We start from the raw sequence: 20803 nt of genomic DNA, 5'->3' as shown, positions 1-20803 counted from the left end.
AAAGGTCAATAACCACACGCGAAATGCGCTCAGTTCAAACAGGTGAGTCGTTCGATTCCCATACGACCTTTAGTAGTTTCGCAGCCATGAACGTCGATATATACCGTGCGCTCGATGCACATCACGTGCTGCAGTCAACAGCACTGTGGTGCACACGCGACGTTGCAGTTGCACTTGTGCCATTTCGCGTCCGCCTTCCGCGAGAGGAGATGGGCTATCCTTAACTAACGAGTTTAACTATTCCGCGGAATGAATTTATCGATCCAATATATAGATCGTTTGTTAATTATGGATGGCGGGAGAGTGGGTGATTGGAAACTCTCTCTCTCTCTCTCTCTCTCTCTCTCTATCTCTCTCTCTCTCGGCAATCTATCGAAAGAGACACGAAGGATGCGCGCGCTGGGGATGCTGCTCTCGACGAATCCCGGCGATTGGAGGGCCACTTAGTTGGAATGGGTCTGAAGGGAAAAAAAGCAGGATTAACGGAGAAGGATATATATCGTCGCTTACGGACGGAAACAACGACGAAGTTTCGGGATCGAGCGCAAACGCAGCTTTATCGCATCGCTAATGGATGGTGACTTTTTATTATTGAAGTCGAAACTGCGTAGTTTTGCAAAATGTATTTCTACGTTACGTGCGTGATATAATGGTAGGAAGAGAATCGAGGAAATGAATAATAAAATCTCGTCGCGTTGAAAAGTTTTTACCAAGTTTGCAGAATCAACGATGATATAATAATTAGATTAGATATATGAGATATATCTCTTATACAATTGATTTATACAAGTAGCAAAAAGAAATGGGGTATTTGAACTGCGTTAACGATCACGTGGCTGCATTTAGCGGAATGGAAAACACCTGGGCCGCAATCGCGTGGAGAAGAGGATATGGCTTCGCCATAGTGGAAACACTTACGCATGCTCGGTTCATTAGCGGCCGTCGAAACTGCAGCCGTAATCCCGAGTTCCGCAATTGTTTCCCCAGCTAATTGCCTTATCGAGTCGCCGACCCGCAACGAATCGTTACATTTGGCGTCGTCGTGATGCGAAAATCCGCCGTAAAAGACGACCAGGTAAATCGCGCTTGCCCTCATTGTCAGACAGAAATACGATCCATTTTTTCCTCGTCATCAGACAGTCTAACTAATGCAGCGAATAAATCCGGAGGAGACGATTTACGTAACCTTTCGATTGGTATCGCACGCGCATGGAAGAAAATATCACGACACGGCATTAAACACGCGATGCCCTTAATCGCGAAAGTCACTTCTCGATACGATCAATCTGTAAATCAGCCAGCTGGAAAGCTTCTCTCGAGAATTTTTCACGACGAGCTTTTTTTATCAAGACCTTTTCTGTCATCCGAGTGATTCGATTATGTGTAATCTTACGTAAGCAGTGTTCGATTCCATAAATTATAGAGAGAATTGAAAAAAGCAGCGAGAAAGGAGATTACGTGTGTGATAAATGGCGATTGAACGAAGAGATAATCTCATCTCGAGCTATCACGAGAGATTATATTATGCGGTACGTTCACAGTTAGTATACGTGTATATATATATATATATATCTAAAAATGAACTCGCACGACACAGTGTCACGGCCACCTGTCGCGCGTGATCTGGTCACATAATCCGAGAGAGGGACGCGCGCGAATCCAGATGGTTACCACCAGTTCGCATAATCGAGATCGCGAAGTCCATTCGTGGATTGAGAGGTCACGCGCGAGCTTTACATGTGCGAATATATATGCGCTATATCGTATGAAAACTGGCGTTCAGCCATCGCGGTCCGTGTCCACCAGTCAGTGAGTGATTTACGCGATCCAATGGACGCGAGTTCGCATTAACGTTTATCCACTCATCCGATAATAGGGCATCCCAAGCAACCACCGAAATAATATTCGCACAGAGTTAAACGAGGAAACCTGCCGCGCGTTGTATTAATTTCTGCTTTCACGAGGAAGACTATTTGTTGATTGAAAACATTCAATTATTATTAAAACATAATTTTAATTATTTTTGTCAGATTAAAAATACGTCAGAAGAAGCATATGTGTGCTCTTCGGGAGAATTGTAGGACGAACGTATGCACACGTGACACAGAAAATGTTTCAATCTCTCCGATCGTTCTTGACAATTTGGAGGTTTTTCGCACTCTGCATACATCGCGATATATCACGTGAGCGCGAATAAAAAAGGCAGATATATATATTCCCGGTGTGCACCCTCATATTTTTTATAGCTCGCCGTAAATGTCACGCGACCCTCACATTTTGCCACGGTATGTATATCTGTCCTTTAGTACTTAATCGTCTGGTAAAATAACAGCTTTAAAAGGTCGTTACGCGGAACGTTGGTTACGCACTTTTTTATTACGGCGACTCTGATGTGTCCGCGTTATTTGCCTTTACGCTTCGTCGCCTTGATCGCGCAGTGACGCGAAATTGTGTCGACTTTTGAAGTCCGTCGTGAAACGCGAAAAGTGCAGGGTATTACCTCTAACGCAGTCGGAAAGTATCTTTTCGCGTTGTACAGCTCTTTCTTCTTTCTGTCATTTTACTCCGGATCTAAGATTTAATTACGATGCTACGAATATATTTGCTTCTTCGTCTCATTCATCTGAAATTGACTTCTCGTTCGTTTTGGAATAGAATTTGGCCCTTTTGGTTGTGGGAATGGATACACCTGTAACACTGAATACCGAACTCTCCTCTATTCTCGCATCGTTCGTTACGAATATGACGTGACGCGCTATGTAAATCGTGCAACGTGCACGAAATCGTAACGAGTCTTCGAATAGATACACGGAATCAGTGAATAGATGAACTTTGTTGCATGTAAAAAAAAAAGTAAATAAAACTTTTTTCGAATATTGAAAAATGGATGGAAAGATAAAACTTTCTCGGATATTAAAAGACAAACAAAAATTTTTTTGGTCGTGGGAAAATAAACAAGTATATTTGAATAAATAAAATAGAACAATATTTAACTGTTTCGAATTTCGTAAATAATTTCAAGCACGCTCGAAAAGAATGTTTAATCGATGCGGTATAGTTTTGAAAACATCATATTCCTATAAAGAGAAAGTCTTATTCAAATATTATATACAAGCAAAATAACGAAACGAGATGCGATTTGATGTAGTTTGAATCTTTTTGTTTGTTTTATATATTCCATCCACGTTTCGAAAAATAAATGGTTAACCTTTCAAATAGCGCAACTGTTTATATATGTATGCAACTGTTATTTATGCAATCTGACCAATTGTGGGTTAACATCTAATGGAACAAAATAGAATTTGTGGTAGGTCTACATGTAAACATTATTTGTTCTCATTATTTCATTCAGTGCGGGGTCACTGAACACATCGGGGATCATGCTATGTACTATGCGAGAAAGCCTGAAGCTCTATTCAAGTTAATTGCCAATCTTTGGCTTAGTCGGAGTGAAGGTTAGTGCTAATGTTAGTGCGGAGAGCAATCTACTAAGGAAAGCAACTACTACACCAATAAATATTACGATTAAGATGTACAAATACATCTTTATATTATAAAAAACCTTTTACGTAAATGATTGTGTGTAATAGCTCACATTATTTTTCACGTCATTAATGATTCTTTCGTAAATATTCGCCTTTATCGTTGCAGATTTATTGTAAATGAAAATGTATTGTGCCATATAAAGCGAACCTTTACCTGAACTTTTCCAATCGGGTCGCGAAAAGGTATATAATTCTTGAGTGAAGACAGAGAGAAGAAAATAATAAAAAAAATGAAAGCAGGGCGTGTACGGGTCGAGAAACACACGAGAGCGCGAAGGGAAGGATAGACATCACGTTTCGGTCATTAATATCGCTTTTTGTCAGCCGGGCCAATTAGTCGCGAGTAACGACATCAGCCGCGAGGGAACTCCTAAACGCGTCGGGATATATATTCTTCGGTTCTGCAGTCTTAGTACAGTTCCGTTCGGTGAAACTCTCTCTCCTTTCTCCAAGCATCCACGACGAGGCGTGTGCATGTTCACCCGTTCCGACTGACGCTTTCATCCGCTCGGAATTGCGACAACTTTACGCCGAATGAATGAACTTCCCGAAGTGCGAAGTTAGATGGACGAGATCTTCCGTGTAAGCCCGGCTGCAATTCAATTAGCGATCGTGCGCGCTAGCGATTCTCTATCCTCCGCGCGCGACGATTATTATTTAAATGCGAATCGTGTAATCCCACGCGAATTCTCGGCGAACATTCGTCGTAACGTTTCGATTCGCCGCCATAATTTTATCTTTCTCCTAAGACGGGTAATCTCGCAAAGTGTTGGAAACGGAGAGAGAATTTTCCTTATTTATTGTAACCTATCAGTTTTATGAACAAATAAATATTCTATATATTTGAGACAATTGCTTCTCAATCTTGATGACGAGACAATAACTTCCTCATAACAAATATTATTGTCAATTGAATTCTGTCAGCGTGAAGCCGCGAGGGCGCGATTAAGCCCTGCTCGCTCGAGACGCGTCTAGTTAAGGGAAGCGCATTATTGATTCATAGGAGGAATTACATAACACAGCAAACGCTCCGAAGGGGAAACCGCCTCGGCGGCCGCCTTACGTAACCGGAACTTCCGCCTACGATAAGCTGTGCAGCAATCCGATTAGATTGTAATTCGGTCGAGCTGCGCCGAGCAATTTGTCGCGATATATATTATATATATATATATATATATATATATATATATATATATATATGTATTGTATACATTATATATATATCTATAAATCGAACATTATATTACGCGTTTCGCTTGAGGAAAAATGAAAAAAGTCCGCCCTCTCGGGCAAGAACATACGCCCGCAATAATGTAGTCATTTTTCCAATGTCGAACGAGAAGAAAATCGTCCGATAAATCCCGATGATGTTTGAAATTTTTTACCGATCTTTTGCATAGCTCGCGGTACCAAATTTATGATGCAAGCATGGAGATTTCGTATCGTCGCTCCTCGCTAGAGAGAGGAAGAGTGAGAGAGAGATACGTTGTTAATATCACACGACGCCCGTCAAGTTACGTTAAAATTAGGCGATGTTTTGTAATGTAAATTGTTTGTATGGAAACTCTGAGAGATTCGCGTACAGCTTTGCAGAAACGTTGAACAACGTATTTTCCATGCTATTATAAGTTAAAAGTCCGCTTATTGCGATATAATTGTAATGCGTGAGCGTGGTACGTGCAAAGCACAACGCAATCTACCAAAGGTAAACTCTTCTCTAAACAACATTCGCTAAAATATTTAACACAACACATACTTCTATTTACGTACACTTTGAAAAATTATTTTTTACAGCCGTATATTTTTATTAATATATTCTCATTTAATTTTCTCGCTATTATTTTTGTTAGAAACTCATTTTCGTAATTTTTCGTGACATGATAACGAGCTTTTTCTAATCACTTGAGATACTCTATTTTGTTCTCGACAGTGAAATTTCGACAATATCCGCTTGTAAAACAGCCGTCCGACCGTTAAATCGGAAATGAGTTCTTAATCCCGACGCTGCACGTCCAACAGTATCGTAGCAGCTTTATACTATTTGCCTTTTTCCCTTGAAAGTAATTCGGATTTTATTACGCGCGTGACCTCGGTCGCTACGCGATTAGCGCTTCAATTTCGTGCCTTCAAAATAAAAAGTCTCGGTAAATCTGATTTTATACTTTGATGTCTTACAAAGTGATAGTACTGAAAGTCGTGACGCGAAAGAAAAATAACTCATCGTTTTACCTGTATTTCGTAGTACTTTATATATATTTCTGGTCTCGTTTCTTTCTCTTCAAAGTACACACATATATGCACACGCGTGTCATTTTAAAATCCCGAAGATAGAAGGCGAACAGAGACTCGACGACATTTCTTAGCCGTTTTGTAAAAATCTTTCAGAGAGAAAATGCAACGAGAATCTCTACCCTCTCCCGACCGCTTAAAGTGACGAAACTCTTCGTGGTCCTGCGCGGAGCATCTATTTATTCGGCACGAAGGTCATTTTGCGTCCCATTTTCACCCTGTTTTATTAAGGATGATAAATTCCGGAAGACGTCCCGTTGCGCCATTTCCGCTCGCCTTATTCCCACCGAGATGCCCCGAAACGAGGGGCCGGTGGTAGAGAAAAGCCAGGGCGAAATTTATTCGTCTGTGCACACACGTGGAACGAATGCGCGCGCCTCGTTTTGTTGTACGAGAGTGTCAACGGAATCTCGCGAGGTCCTCGGAGTCACTTCGCTCTCTCGCAGAAAATCCATGGCCGCGATCCATCGTATCGAGCACGCCTATCGTCGTTTCGGCCGGTTCTGCAACTGATTCGTATGAATTTTTGTGCGTGGCACCCAGTGCTGAAAAAAAATAAATCCCAAATGGCGAATACTAGGCCGCGAGAACTATAATATATACGGGACATTCCGCGAAACTTGCAAACTCTTGTAATGGAATTTTATTTTCGCGCAAAAATTTTCTTCACAAATAGAAGCAAAAATTTATTCGCCATACCCGCTCATTGTGGTTCCCTTGTCGTGACTTTTTAATTTTCGGTATTAAATATTTACATGTTACGTATGTACGTGCATATATACATATATATGTGTATGTGTGAGAGAGAGATAAAAATATAAAAGCTTTATAAATTAAAATGCATTGTTTAAATTAATTAAGAAATAAATACTAATTGTAAGAGTATTAAAATAAAATCGTATAACATGCAAAGATAAACATTTTATCAAACATGTGCACATTTTTTTAAATATTTTAACATATAAAGGATCTGTCTTCCGGGGATATGTTGTAGTTTGCATTTGTAGCATGCGTTATTTTTTGCAGACAACAGAAGAATTAATAAAATAGTAATAACAAAAAATTCTATATAATTCATTGATAGAACATTTTGATTTGTAAAACGCATAAACACTGTTTGATGAAATAAGGCCACTAAAGATTTTCACAGAAAGTATAAAAAAAGAAAATTTGATGTAAATATATTAAGTAATATTTTTTACATATTGCCCATCTTCAAAAGAGAGACGTCGATTAAGTTAAATCGTAGGATTAATATTCCAGAATGAGATCTTTTTTCTTTCATATGTCTCGCTACAGATACAAGTTAGATAACTTTCTTTCTACAAACACGGTTGATAAAAAAGCTACTCTCGTCGTTTCACAAAAATCTGTTGTATGTTTCGTCGCACGATGGGCTGTCTGATTCGCGGGAATAAATCTCTTGCAGCAACTCTTGAAAATCCAACGGGGAAAATCCATGTGGTAAATCTAGCCTTCTCCGTTCGCAGATCCACAAGATTTCGCGGGTTTTATCGCGTTTCTGTTAGAGGACTTTTCTCTCGAGTATAGGATTTAAGGCAGATAAAAAAAACAAAATACATGCTCTCATGTTACAAGAGAGATTAAAAGTCTTTTTTAATCTAATTTAATTCCTCTCGGCAATTTTAGCTGTTTTCGTCTATTATTTCAACAGACACGTTTTCCCCATCAATATATACACGGAGAGAATTTTCTCTTAGAATTTACCCTGAAAATCATGATAATCATAAGACAATATGGTATTGGAAGAATTTTATAAGATTTTCTCTGATAAATATTTACCACAATAAAAAAATGTACGTAGTAAAATTAATAGAACATTTTTTATATTTTATTGTGCGGTAGATATTAATAATTTTTATTATGCGGTAAAAATATTAATTAGAGAAACTTATGTATAAAGTTCTTCCAATACCATATTGTCCTACGATTACCATGATTTTCAGAATAAATTCTAAGAGAAAATGCTCTCTGTGTAGTTTAGCGTGTTGTACGTTCTATTTCCTTTCGTCTTCCACGTAACAGACAACTATCTTCTCATTAACGACATTTTCGATTGTTTGAGATGGAGAAACCGGGGAACATTGTTGACAAGTTTCATTCTTAATGCCAGACACGAATTTCGCTACTATGATGAAATTCTGTATCAACTCCCAAGTAGTTAACAGTTGTTTCCTCTTCCTGAGAAACATCTTTTTTTCTTTTAATTCCAGTATTTTGATAATGTATCCGAATTTAAGGCAATGTTTCTCTCTATCTATCACACTTTCATTATTACTTTTATTATAGACTACAGTGACGGATTGAAATTTCTTCAAGATATATACGTATATCAATTCTTTATACACATATTTTGAAATTTGTCGTATTTATTATATAACAATAGCAAAAATTGCGAAAGGTCGAGCAAGATTATGTCGCGTTTGATCGAGTCGTGTGCAAGTCTCTCTCGAACGGGTAATCTTTGAAAAGGCAGAGAGAGCCACTTTAAAGGGCCACCCAAGAAATAGGAGCGGTCTGAACGGTAGCTGAGAAGCCGGATGCACGATCCCCTTCATCTGTCGGCTTAACCACCTTTCATGTTTCATCTCTTTACACGCGACGTACTCGTGAGCTCCGCTTGCTAACGTTATATCGCAACATTGGCGTGTTTTATATTGTGCAGAACGAATTGTAATCTCTTTTTATTCGTCGACGAGGTACCACGCGACACATTATAATGCTCTCGAAGGAAATGGGATTGAGAGAAAAAAATGTTGGAAAAATCCTTTTTAAACATATAATTCGCGCGCTAAGATCTTTTTTTAACTCTTGCTTCAAATTGCATAAGCCGTGTAAGAGTCAATCAGAGAGTCAGAGGGGAAAAAATGCTTCGTTATCGGACATAACGTCATTCCACGCTGCAACGGATTTATCTTCTACTCTAATCACGCGTTTCACTCGCGATTCCACGATTCACGATTGCCCGAGTTAAAGCGAATTATCGAGAAACGATTTTAAATCGGCGACAGCAATTATCCGTCGAATCCGTTTTCGCTGACCTCCCGACGATGATCCAATTGCACTTTTTTTCCGCGAAATCACGATACGATATATCGAGAAGGGACGTCAGGATCGCGTCAGAGAGAAAGAACAGCCGGGCCGTTAAATTAATGTGCACATTTTCCGATTTTACTCGTAAAACTATCCCATTTCTCGATCCTCTCTTTACCCTTCCCTGTCGCGATTTCTCTATTTCTCTCTCTTTCACCGTCTTTCCTTCGGCTCGCGTTCTCGAGTACCAAAGCGAAATCAATTTAACTGCGGCGAAAACGCATTTGTACGCGATACTTTTAATTAACGAACGATTTGCCGGCGGCGGGATCAGAGGATCCTAATTGGCACGAGACTGGAACACGAGATGGGTGGACGAGTCTGTCCAATATACTCGACATTACTAGGGAATAAACTCTCGCTTGCCGTACAATGGATCGCGCGAAGCAAAGGAGATATTTTCTATCCGGGCGTCGACGAGAGACGAGAAACGACGGAGATAAGACTTTGATTTACTTTAATTACTATCGAGAGATATTGCTGTTCCACTAATTATCGATGATCGTTGATAAAGCTTTATACACCTGAAATAGAAAACCACGAGTAAACGTAAAGAAACTTCTAAGCGGATTTGAAATAAAAATGCAAATAACGCGAAACCGATGGCACAGATTATAGTTCCGGATTTGATTCCACAGCGATTTAATCATCGGGGATATCGGAAAGTACTTATTTCCAGAATTATCACGCATTGTTTTTAGCAGCGTTTGCGCGAGTAGGAAAAATCGTGAAATGAAGAGATGAAGTTCTCCTCTGATTTTTTTTTTTTCTATACACTTTCTGGTGAAGGAAACGTGAGCAGCCACGTCTTCGCTCGGGCGATATTATCTCGTCAGTCGAAGAAGAGAAGAAAGCGCTGTCGCGCCTGCGCCCAGCCTCTTTAATTTTCTCGAAGAAGACTCGAGCGCATGACTCTTCCGAGAGGAAACAATCCTCCGATGTCTCGGCGAAATTACACCGGGGGTCTCGTCGTACATCCGTCCGTACGTCTCTGTCCAGCTTCTCGCGTCTGCTACCGCGTCTCGGGGTTCCTCGCCGCGAAAGACGACGGCACGTGCAGCACGTGTCACGTCGGACGTGCACCATCAGTCACAGTCGCGAGAGACACGTTTCTCTCGGAAGCCGCGCCGCACCTCGCGCCCCCTCCCTCCCACCCTTTCGCGCTCCTCCATCCACGGACTGCGCGGAATCCACCCTCAGTGCATCCCCTGATTGAAGCCGCGTATGCACGCGATGCAACTCCCATCGGGGAATTACTATATACGGCAAAGATCGTTGAATACCGAACGGATCTCTCTCTCGTCCGAATCCTAAAATACCGCACTTATTTTTTCGTATCCCTTTATACAATCGGTGCGCTAATTCTCTCATCTTTAGAACTTTTTTTTTTGTAGAGTTTCGACAGATAGCTCGGATTTTCCTCCTTAAAAAATTCTTAAATTTTCGATTCTTTCGATTTTCTGTACAATGTGAAAATGCAAGAGCAATAAGTATTGCAATTTCAATATATATACTGATGAATCAATGGTAGATAAAAATAAATGGTACAATATAATCTCTCTTTTTTTTCTCTTTTCCTCGAAGCTGAATTAATTCCAAGTGCAAGATGCATGTGTGTTTTTATACTCTGTTTTTTCATCAATTTCAAACACATAATTTATTTTTGCGCACCGGCTATATCTAAAGTTGTAATTTGTGGAATAAACAAGAGAGTGGCAGGTGTCATATATTTCCAACGCCCTTTACGCTTATGAAACATTCGCGTAGAGCCGGCGTTTACTTCGTTAAAAGTTTGATAATTATCATTTTTATTCAGTTTTAAATTACCCATCTCCCCGAGCCGCACATCTGCGCTTCTCGAACTGCGAAGTTAATTTGTATCGCGAAAATTAATAGTTGTTTTTTTTATATTTTTATTTTTTCTCTTCAACCGATCGAGAGATTCCTCATCGCGGCGGACCAAGATCGAAGACTCGAGGATCTCTCGCAGTTGGGCGAAACGCTTTTTCGACGCGAACGACAAACGCTTACGTGAGCGTCTCACATTAAAGATGAAAGAGACACCGTTTGCGCGTCGACGGTGCGATCGCGATACCTTCGAGTCGACGTGAGGCCACGATTTCGCGCAAGATTCACGACGAACCGTCGAATTTTCCTCGAAACGACGAGGCATTACGAGAGGTACAATTTCGGGCTGCCTTTTCCCAGGCCGAAACATCGTGACAGTCGTGTCAATCAAACGGAGAAAGAGGAGCATAGAAACTTTCTAGCCGTGCTCGAAATAAAACTCGATAGCGTCTCGTTCGTCCCTTTTGTCTTTTTTGTTTCACCATCGGGATATAGAGCGTGTGCGAAGACACGTCTCGAGGTAATGTCTCTTTTTTCGTATTCGGGGTCGATCGCAAGACCTGGGTTCTCTCGAGCCCACCGAAAATGTCTCATATATTATACAGAAGCAGTTCCATTTTCGTCATTCTTTCTTCCTAGTAATATGTATTTAATGATGCTCCACCGCGGATTATTATCACACGCGTATGTGTGTAGTATAAATATATGTGTCACCAGCCACGTGTGCGACAAGATTTCGATACGCGGCCAATAAGTTGGCCGGAACGCAGACTCGGGCGCTCGAAATATTTCGATCAAAAATCCAATTCCGCGTTTCATAAAATATGGAATGCCGGTAACTATGTAATTAACTTTCTATCTACCTGGAGCCGCGGTACAATAATGAACGTTCCACGGGATGAACGTTCCCGTCGAATTGAAATAAATTGTACGGCATTTAAGTGCAACTGCACAGGCGGCGGAAATGAATGTTACAACGTATATATTGAGGATGAGAGAAAAATCTGCACGGACTGTATGACGCAAAATACAACTCCGCTGTTTTACTTCATATATACCTGGAAAAAATTTAATATGCAGATTAATACTTCGTACAATAAGAACAAAAATTGTCTGTATAAAGTATTTCAATTTCCTTGCAATATTGATTTACCCGGGCTTAATTGACGAATCTTGTTAGTTTAAAAATGAAGCCGCTGATCATTGTAATATACGTTACCTGGTTTAAAGTCAGACAGAAATTAATTTTCGACTCTGAGAGAGAGTCCGTAATTTACGAAAGAGAAAAAAGGAGAAACGGGATATACTCGTCTCTACTCGTGATCCTTGTTCTTCTCCTTAAGCGAGAACAGCGCTCGCTACTCGGGGGTAGTAAAGGCGATAAAAAAGGGGCGGGAGATGGAAGATGCGGTAAGTCAGAAAACTAGAGAGCCAACGGGAGAGCGAAAAAAGAACGAAGGGTACACGACGAAGGCGGATCTTATGGCACCCTAACCGCCGACATAATTCCTGGTAACCGACTCCCTGCGTCGAGGACAGAACGGTTTCCCACTGTTAATCTGGCTAATGACGCCACCGAGCGGTAGCGATCATCATTTTCGCAATATCTTTTCGCGAGTACTTATGAAACTGCTGAGTCTCACTCATTCATATCCGTTCAAGACGTCGACGTTATAAATATATTGTTACACATTATAGACTTCCAAATTATTCTTCGCAGATAATAAAAAAAATATTTAATTTCGTCAAATCCAAGGAATACTTTTATTTCGCGAACAGAAAAATATTGCATATTCTTCTTTCTTCGGAAGGAAGTGCTTTTCGGAACAAATAGAATTGAAACGTCGATGAATTTTCCTATATTTAATCGACGATATTTTGCCTGTAAAATATAGAAAATGAAAAAAGTTGCAAATGCCATTTGCAGCAGCAGCGTGTCAACGTCTGTTCTAAAGCGGCTTTCACAGCTTTTCGAACTGCTTAGGTTCGATTGCTTCCAAACTGTATGCACACTTTTGAACTTTTCTATGTGATATCCCGTATCACGAATTGCAAAAAGAATCGTCAGCATCAACTTGCACATCGATGCAAACTTTTGAAAACTTTTGGCCACGCAGAATCTTGGATGAAAGCAAGTTCCACGTGAAATTTTTTCTTTATCCACTCGAGTCTTTACCACCTTCGAATGGTTATCAAATTTTTTATTATGAATTTCACGCGAATAAACGCGAACAAACTTATACATTAATTAATTAGTTTATGTTAATTTTATGTTAGTCGGCTTAAAACTTTGAAACTTAAAATATAATTGTGCTAAATATTTCCTGAAGAATTGTAAATGGCGAACTTTGAAAAATTTTAAATAATTAAGTACATATATATAAGTAATAGATAGACTAATTAAAATTTCATACATAAAATGTCTAATATTTATAATATCTCGGAATTTTTTAATTTCTGTATAGACATTTTTTTAATATGTCATTTATAAAACAGAAAGAAATAATTATTCGCTATGATTAAAGTACATAAATAAAATATTTCGAAAAAATTTTCTTTCGAATTCTGTCTTCAAGATAACAAGCACGTTGTATTATCATCAGTTATGTCAGATTGAAATAACAAAAGAAGATAACGCGCTTCGCCAATACAAAACTAACATAAACTCTGTTATTTAGCGTCTGCAAGGTATTTCTTTATTAGTTTGCGTTTCCAACAATAGTGCGGATTAAATTGGTACAGAAACTCGTCGGCTATCGAAAAGGCTATAAAGATAAAGGCAAACGTTTGGTAAGTAGTTCTCTTACAAAAGTTGTGAAAACCAGTGAAAATGGGAAAAAAACGTGGAACCGTTTATCTCTCCACCGATAGGATCGACGGTGCAGGGTGCGATGCAAGAAGATTGGACATCTTGGTAGAGTTAGAGGTATAATAATTTGTTCAAGTACTACACGAAACCCCGCAGAGCTACAGAAAAGTTTCAAGAATCATAAAAGAAAAACGTGTTCCCTTTTGTGGAATGTTTTGTTCGATGATATAATTGGTTCGTGCCAAATTCCACAACGGAGGAAATTTCCACATTATTTATTAATACTAATAATCGTTATCTCTTTATCAATTTTTAATTTAAAAATTTTTCTCAACTTGCTTATTTTATGACATTTCTCGACAAGTAGGTGCTTATTTAATAACAATGTTTTAATAAGAATACAGCAAGCGTGTCTTTATTTAATAAATTCTCCCTTTCTCTCAATTTATCCGAAATAACTCTGTTACTTTTCGCCTTAACATTATATTCCAATTAAAGTTTGAAAGGTATATTAGCTCTTTATGTATACGTGTGTACATATACCGTTATTCAAATCTAATGGCTAAAAGCTTTCCACGGAAACGCATTTTAATCGAATTGTTGACGATATGCTCCTGGCAATCTGAATCTCGAGCGTACCGAGAAATCCGGTCGAGCGGGCACGTATATCTCGCAATTTCGTTTCTAGTGCGGCCCACTTTTATACACTCGTGATTTATGGTTTGTATTTTTTCCCCGACATTCTCGTTAAATGTGTTGCGCGACTCTTACGCGCGAGCAATATGCGAAATTAATAGTTAAGAGCGATTATGTTTTATGTAGCATGCGGAATTTTGCTCGCATTTTTTCGCGCAAATGTGCGCATTTGTGAAATGTTAAACTTTGCGTGATACAATTTTCTTGGAGCTGAAACTGAGAAAAAGTAGATTATAGTAGTAAAAGAACTTTTGCGATCGCAGAAAAAAAAGAATATCTTAAGAGCCTTTATTTGTCAACTTTCTTTAATTCTGACTTTTCATATTTAAATTTCGTGAAACTTTGTCACACTTTAGATTCTCCGGATTATAATTTAATTAATTTCTTAGTATCGCAAGAATAGTAGGATCGTTTCAACGTAAAGAAATTTAATTCCCTCAAAGGATCGTATTCGAACGTTTTTACATTCCGACTGATAGCTGTCTTGAACTTGCAGTAAGAATTTTCTTGTATCCTTTAATGACATTATACGGTACTAATGCGCGTCAAATAAAAATCGAAACATTTATGATGGATCGTATCGTTATCTCGAGCGCCAACAACGAAATAGATAAAGCTCCAATTGGTATAATCAATTTCCGTGCTGCAGCTTTTCAAGCGTTCATTAATCCCTGGTATCCGATCGAGCATCAATCACCTTTCAACGATGATCAGTGGAGAAAACGATAGTCGTTGTTAACGCTTCGTGAACGTTCACGGCGCGTATTGCCAACGAGGATGATATCCGAGGAAGGTATCAGTAACGAATCTAGGTTAACGATCACAGACGGACGCGAGGCCGCGTCAAGACTCGGAGAAATTTCTCAGGGAGGATGAGAGAGTAACGAATGAGACTGCGCGGATGTGAAAGGGAGAAAAGGGCAGCTCTCGGGGGGACCAAAAATTAAACGACCGAGGGTTCGATTACGGCGGCACGTTCTCCATTCGGAAAGCCATCGACCCGTTTCCGCGCCAAAGCAGCTTTCCGTCGTTACTCGAACAAAGGACGAAAAGTCACGCCGAAAAACGAATATCGTAGCCGCTCGATGAGACTCTCTGTTCCTTACCGAGTTCTTACCAAGCTGAAAAGGTTTCGCGCGAGCAGAAAAATTGCTAACAGCTGTCGCGATATCCTTTACTCTCGTAGTTTCATTTCCTTTTAATTTTCTCGAAAATTTCAATTACGTGTAAAAATTTCGTTTCATTTATATGCGATTGCAGAAGCAAGCAACTCGAATATAATAATATAACGCAGATAATATATATGCCGCTGTATTTCGCTCTCATCGCGCATCGCGGAAGTTTGTTGCGATCCGCGCGTAGGAACACATTAAATACGATCCCCAGCGCGCTATTAAATGCTGCACGCGCCTTCATCAGCTGTCTCGACAGATGGATGAGCACGAAGGAACCCGGGAGAGTTGCCGACGTACATCCACGTGCTCCGTCGTGATGAGACCCGATTGAAATACAACGTGACTGCGTTTCGCAGCTTGCATCGCAAATATGTGTATACGCGCGCACGAAACAAAATACTTCTTTAGAAATCATTTTCTTCACCTTTGTCTCCTTGTCATCAAGTTCGTCCAAGATATATATATATATATATATGTAAATATCTATCTTAGCTTGTATTTTTGTATCTCTGAGATGTCTCGTTGCAAAAATATCGAATCCGCACGATTTGGAGTAATAAGTGCTAAAATATTCCGCGAACCGAGAAATTTCTTCGCAAAACCAACATTCTTCTCAATTTATAGTACTTGCGTTATTCATGAGAGGTTAAACATTTAATGAATATTTATTTGCGCGAATTTTATTGAAACAAGAAGGGACAGACGAGCTATGTCTCTGGAAAAATCTGCATTTCGTATCGTCGCAGATTGTTTCTCGAGACAACCGAGTCGCCGGATGCTCCTCCTCCTTTTGTAGGAATTACAGCATAGACTGCGAGAAAATTCATTTTTGTAATGTCAGAGCCACGTTGCCGGCTCGTTCTTCCGCTAACCAAGTTCTCCCGTTATATGACGGCGGAGGATGCTGTATATAAGTCGCGTTTACGGTACTAAATTTAATGCATTTGCCGACTCGCCCGCTATTAAGTACCGCACGTGTCTTCATCTGCTTTAGTTGAACGAACAGAAGAGCGTATAACGCAAAGGTAACGATGGTATAGGAGATGAAATATAGCAGCCCGACGCATTATATGTATATACCTATATAAAAAGTTCATTTGCGGTTAATTAAGATTTCACAATTCCCACGGTACATTCAGCTAATCGGGGAAGCTCGTTTCTTTCACTCCCGCTTAAGGTCCTAAAAAATCACATTCTTTTTAACGTGACGTAATGTGTTTCTTCCCCAAACAATTCTATTAACAATGCGAATGTACGCGATTTACGCAACACAAAGGAAGTTATAAAATATGTATTTGTTTTTTTTTTTTTTTTTTTTTTTCTGTCATGTGTGCTAACTCGAGACGGACAGTCTCTGAGTACTATAACTAGGATTTGAGCATGCACGGAAGCTGCGAGAAGAAAAAGAACCGGCAAAAAATACCGCCGCTTAACACACGAGATTCAGCATGCATTTTTCAAAGATGTGTACATACGAAGTTGCTGGAAGGGAAGAGAAACGAGCGTATGGGTAAAACTCCCGACAGGAGTTACAATTTATGATTCACGATCCTTACGAATTTCGAATTTCTAATTAACGTTCATTAATTAATGCCCCGGCGGACTCTCGACAATCTCGAGGAGATCCTCCGTTATTCCGATCGACGTCGAGTTCGATGTCTCGCTAATTCCTCGCGGACGAGAGGAAGATGTTGATTATCGATGTCACAAATTGTATGAGCAGAGGCCATGGCTTTTACGATTCTTCCTCTCCTTTTTCCTCCCCGGGAAGAGCACGACGTTGCTAAGTAATCGGGCACCCTCGGACGTTTATATCGCCGTCTTTTAATCCCGGGCGACGATTAAACAAACCGCGAGCAGATGATGCGCGCGGAACGCGGAATATCGGTCGCGCGCAAGAAACCGTCGGTGCATCCGGCGAATTCGCGGCAAAAAACTGAGTCGAAGACTCGCGGAACAGCGGCGGCGCCGATCTGCGTTAACGGCAGGAATGCGGTTCGATTTTTGCGCCGGTTGCGCGCACGCATATATATGCGTGATGACGTGCATATGCCTGTCGGTTCTCTTGTTGCTGACCACTTTGCACAAGGTGGAGAAATAAATATCGCTGCCTCTTATTTTTTTTTCTTTCTTTTTTCGTCCGCGAACCGGCCGCCTTTCCGTTCCTTTCGAGCCTTCGATATCGGCGCCAGGGTGCAAGAGGTCCCGCGATTTTATTTCGCATTTTTAATTCCGATTCTAAAAGCCGCCTGACGAGCACCTGCATTGGCGATATTTCATTACGGTATCCGATCGCGGAATGAGAAAATTGAGTTCTTTTGAATTATTGTATGAAAGATAGGTGATCGAGATTTATTATCGCGCGACGTGTTCGTTCGCACGTCACGTTCACATTCTAGTTCCCGAGAATTAATTGCACGATTTCTACATTTGTTGCAGGAAACATCAGGACCAAAGTAGTGCTCGACGTCGAGACAAAGAGGGGATACTGGTTGACGGTGTATGCCCAGGATCACGGAGTGGTTCCGCTGAGCTCGAGTCTACAAGTAAGTTTTGACATTTTATACATTTTTTCAATTTCAAAAAAAAAACATCGAAAAGTCGGATTTCTGTACAAGAATTAATGCTGCCATTTATAGTCGATATTATACTATCATTTACTTCCATTTCAATTTGACAATGTTTCCTTTTGTATTTCTTAGGCGATAAATTTCTTCGTGTCTCGCAATATTTTTATAAATTTCAAAAAATATAAAATGTATGATAAAATGAAGCTAATGCACAAGGAAGAAATGAAAAATAAAATCTAAATAAAGATGTTTTTCTTCCAATCGCGCGAATATATAAATTCGGGTTTTATGCAACGAGTGATTAATAGACGACCCTGTGCGCGCGTGTGCACGTAGGTTTACGTGGAGGTGCTGGACGAGAACGATAACACGCCGCTGACCGAACTTCCGGTGTACTATCCCTCCGTGGCGGAGAACTCGCCCGCCGGCGTGAGCGTCCTGCAGATCCGCGCCTTTGATCACGACGTCTCGCCCCAGCAATTCGTCTTCACCATCAGCAGCGGCAATCCGGAGGGTTATTTTCTCATCAACTCCACCACCGGTAAGTCTCCCGGAGCGGCGTATCGCATCAGCGGCAAAATAATACGGTCTCGCGGCTCAGGATCAGGATGACGGGTCTTTAGCCACACCCGGTAGCAGCCGGTAATGAGCTCAATTTTGCCGGACGAGAGTTTTAATAGATCCGTTACGCGGAACCCCGGAGAGAGAGATTGGTCGCTTCCGTGTGAAAGGAGTCTCGCGGTCGAATCATCTTAATCTTCGTTACCGCGCCCGTCGAATCGAAGGATATAGGCCGAGATATATCGATTCCTCGCGAATGACCCAGCGATAAGGAATCGCCCGATGGTGATTCCCGCGTGCTATTGTGAACGTGGTATATAGGAAATTATGTTTTCGACGCGCGCGATCCATCTTTATTCCGTTGACGTGCCTCACGAGACGTAATAATGCATTCCGTCGATATATAGGCGCGTCTAAAGATACGTTGTTCTTGCCTCACCTGGCCGTGCATGCAAATTCAAGTGATCGAACGTCGATCCATATTCATCAGTCCCTTTATCGTTTCGCTTAGCGTTTCTCTTCGCGTGAGACGCTCGGGAATTATAAAACGATGAGAGTGCCTATCTCGCAAGCTCGTTAGATCTAGGACAACGTCATGCCTTTGTAACTTTAGAACTCCCATAAATAACGTAACAGGCAGTTATGTTGTTTAATGTGACGAAATAATATATGAACCACCGACGGGCAGAGACTGAAAAAGTAACGCGCAGCGGACGAAATCTAAATTTTTCAATGCTCGAAAGCTTGCGCGAGAAAGGAATATATACAATTTACCGCGTAAAAGTTTGTAATAAAAATGAAAGAGGATTTCAAAGCGGATCAAAACAAATCGCTAAAAAAGAAAGAGAAAAATTGACTAAAATAGATATTAGTTTCCTCTATATAATCTCAATTTGGGAACTCGTCGAGATTATACCGATTTCTGCTGGCATCCAGCCAGATGACATTCTCATCGCAAACAACGGGACATTTTGCATTCTTCGAAAGCCGTTTGCGATCGATATTAGTACGCAAAATGAGAGTCAGTTATACCGGATGGTTCACAATGGAAAAAGTCAGGCGACATTTGATTTATATTCATCATCGTCGGCCAATCCCGGAAACTTCCACTTCGCCAGCTGGCCAATCCCCTTTGCGCGCTATCCATCCGCGAAACTTTTAATGTGCGGGATTGTGCAAAACTTGGCCCGGCTCGTCGTCGCGCGACCTTTCCGTATTTCACGTACATACGCGGAGAAAATCGGGCGAGTGTGTTCGGCCGAACGTGCTTTAAAAGAGGATGAAACATGGGCCGAGATATACGTATTGCGGTCGCTCTTCCCTATACATACGTCAAACGAAAATACTTGGCTATAACCGATCAATCGTATCGGTTACAAATACCATCGGATTATCATCGATCAAATAACGTTTGCGCGCGAGTATTGTGTTCTTGACACATAACTATTATTATATCGAACCTTTGTCGCGGGAAATCAAAATACATTTACACCGCGATAATTATTTTTTGCTCTCGATTATTTTTCTTATTTAATTTTTTATTTATATAAAACAAATTTAAAAATTGATTAAAAATTATCAAAGTTTTTCCTCTCATTATTATATGATTTTATAATATCGTTTGTTGCATATATTTTTTTATACTTGTTTCACATAAATATCGATTAAAAATTAAATAAAAAAACATTGAATTTTTAGATAATCTTTCACGTATATTAATAGGCAAAGTATTTCTCATCATTTTATATTATTATACAATTACAGGTAATAAATTATAGATTAGATAATATAGATTTAGACTTAAAAGCATTATTTGTATTGGAATTGTAGAAATGAATCGACCAGACTAGCAAATAAATCATTTATTCAGCTTGACCGAAGCTTCGATGAAGCTGAATAAATGATTTATTTGCTAGTCTGGTCGATTAATTTCTACAACTCCTACTTAAATACTAGTGACTTTATTAATAATTTTGGGAATTTATTATTTATATTCTACATATTTTTTGTTCATACATACATGTGCATTCTACAAAATCATTATTATCAGAATAGACAAGTCTATGTATAAAATAACAAACGTTAGTGAAACATATTGTTAAACAACAAAAGTATAGATATTATATCATCGCCAGTTTGATGGAAACCATTAACGCCGACTCTCTTGTCCCCAATTTCACCCCAGTGGCGAAGCCA

General features: G+C 40.0%; 1 protein-coding gene across 7 annotated transcripts in view; it reads left to right on the top strand.

Annotated features, from left to right (window-relative positions):
- The window catches only part of kug (FAT atypical cadherin kugelei), a 310594-nt gene that overhangs the window by 247214 nt on the left and 42577 nt on the right, over window positions 1-20803 (top strand). For all 7 annotated transcript variants that reach the window (XM_029316160.2, XM_029316159.2, XM_029316158.2 and 4 more), the window contains exons 4-5: window positions 17916-18022; window positions 18383-18587. In XM_029316160.2, the coding sequence (XP_029171993.1) occupies window positions 17916-18022; window positions 18383-18587 (312 nt within the window). The remainder of the gene's footprint in view (window positions 1-17915; window positions 18023-18382; window positions 18588-20803) is intronic.

This window comes from Nylanderia fulva, unplaced genomic scaffold (assembly GCF_048542155.1).
Source record: "Nylanderia fulva isolate GAGA-0341 unplaced genomic scaffold, ASM4854215v1 Scaffold7, whole genome shotgun sequence".
NCBI lineage: Eukaryota > Metazoa > Arthropoda > Insecta > Hymenoptera > Formicidae > Nylanderia > Nylanderia fulva.
This window is presented reverse-complemented; position numbering and strand designations above follow the sequence as displayed.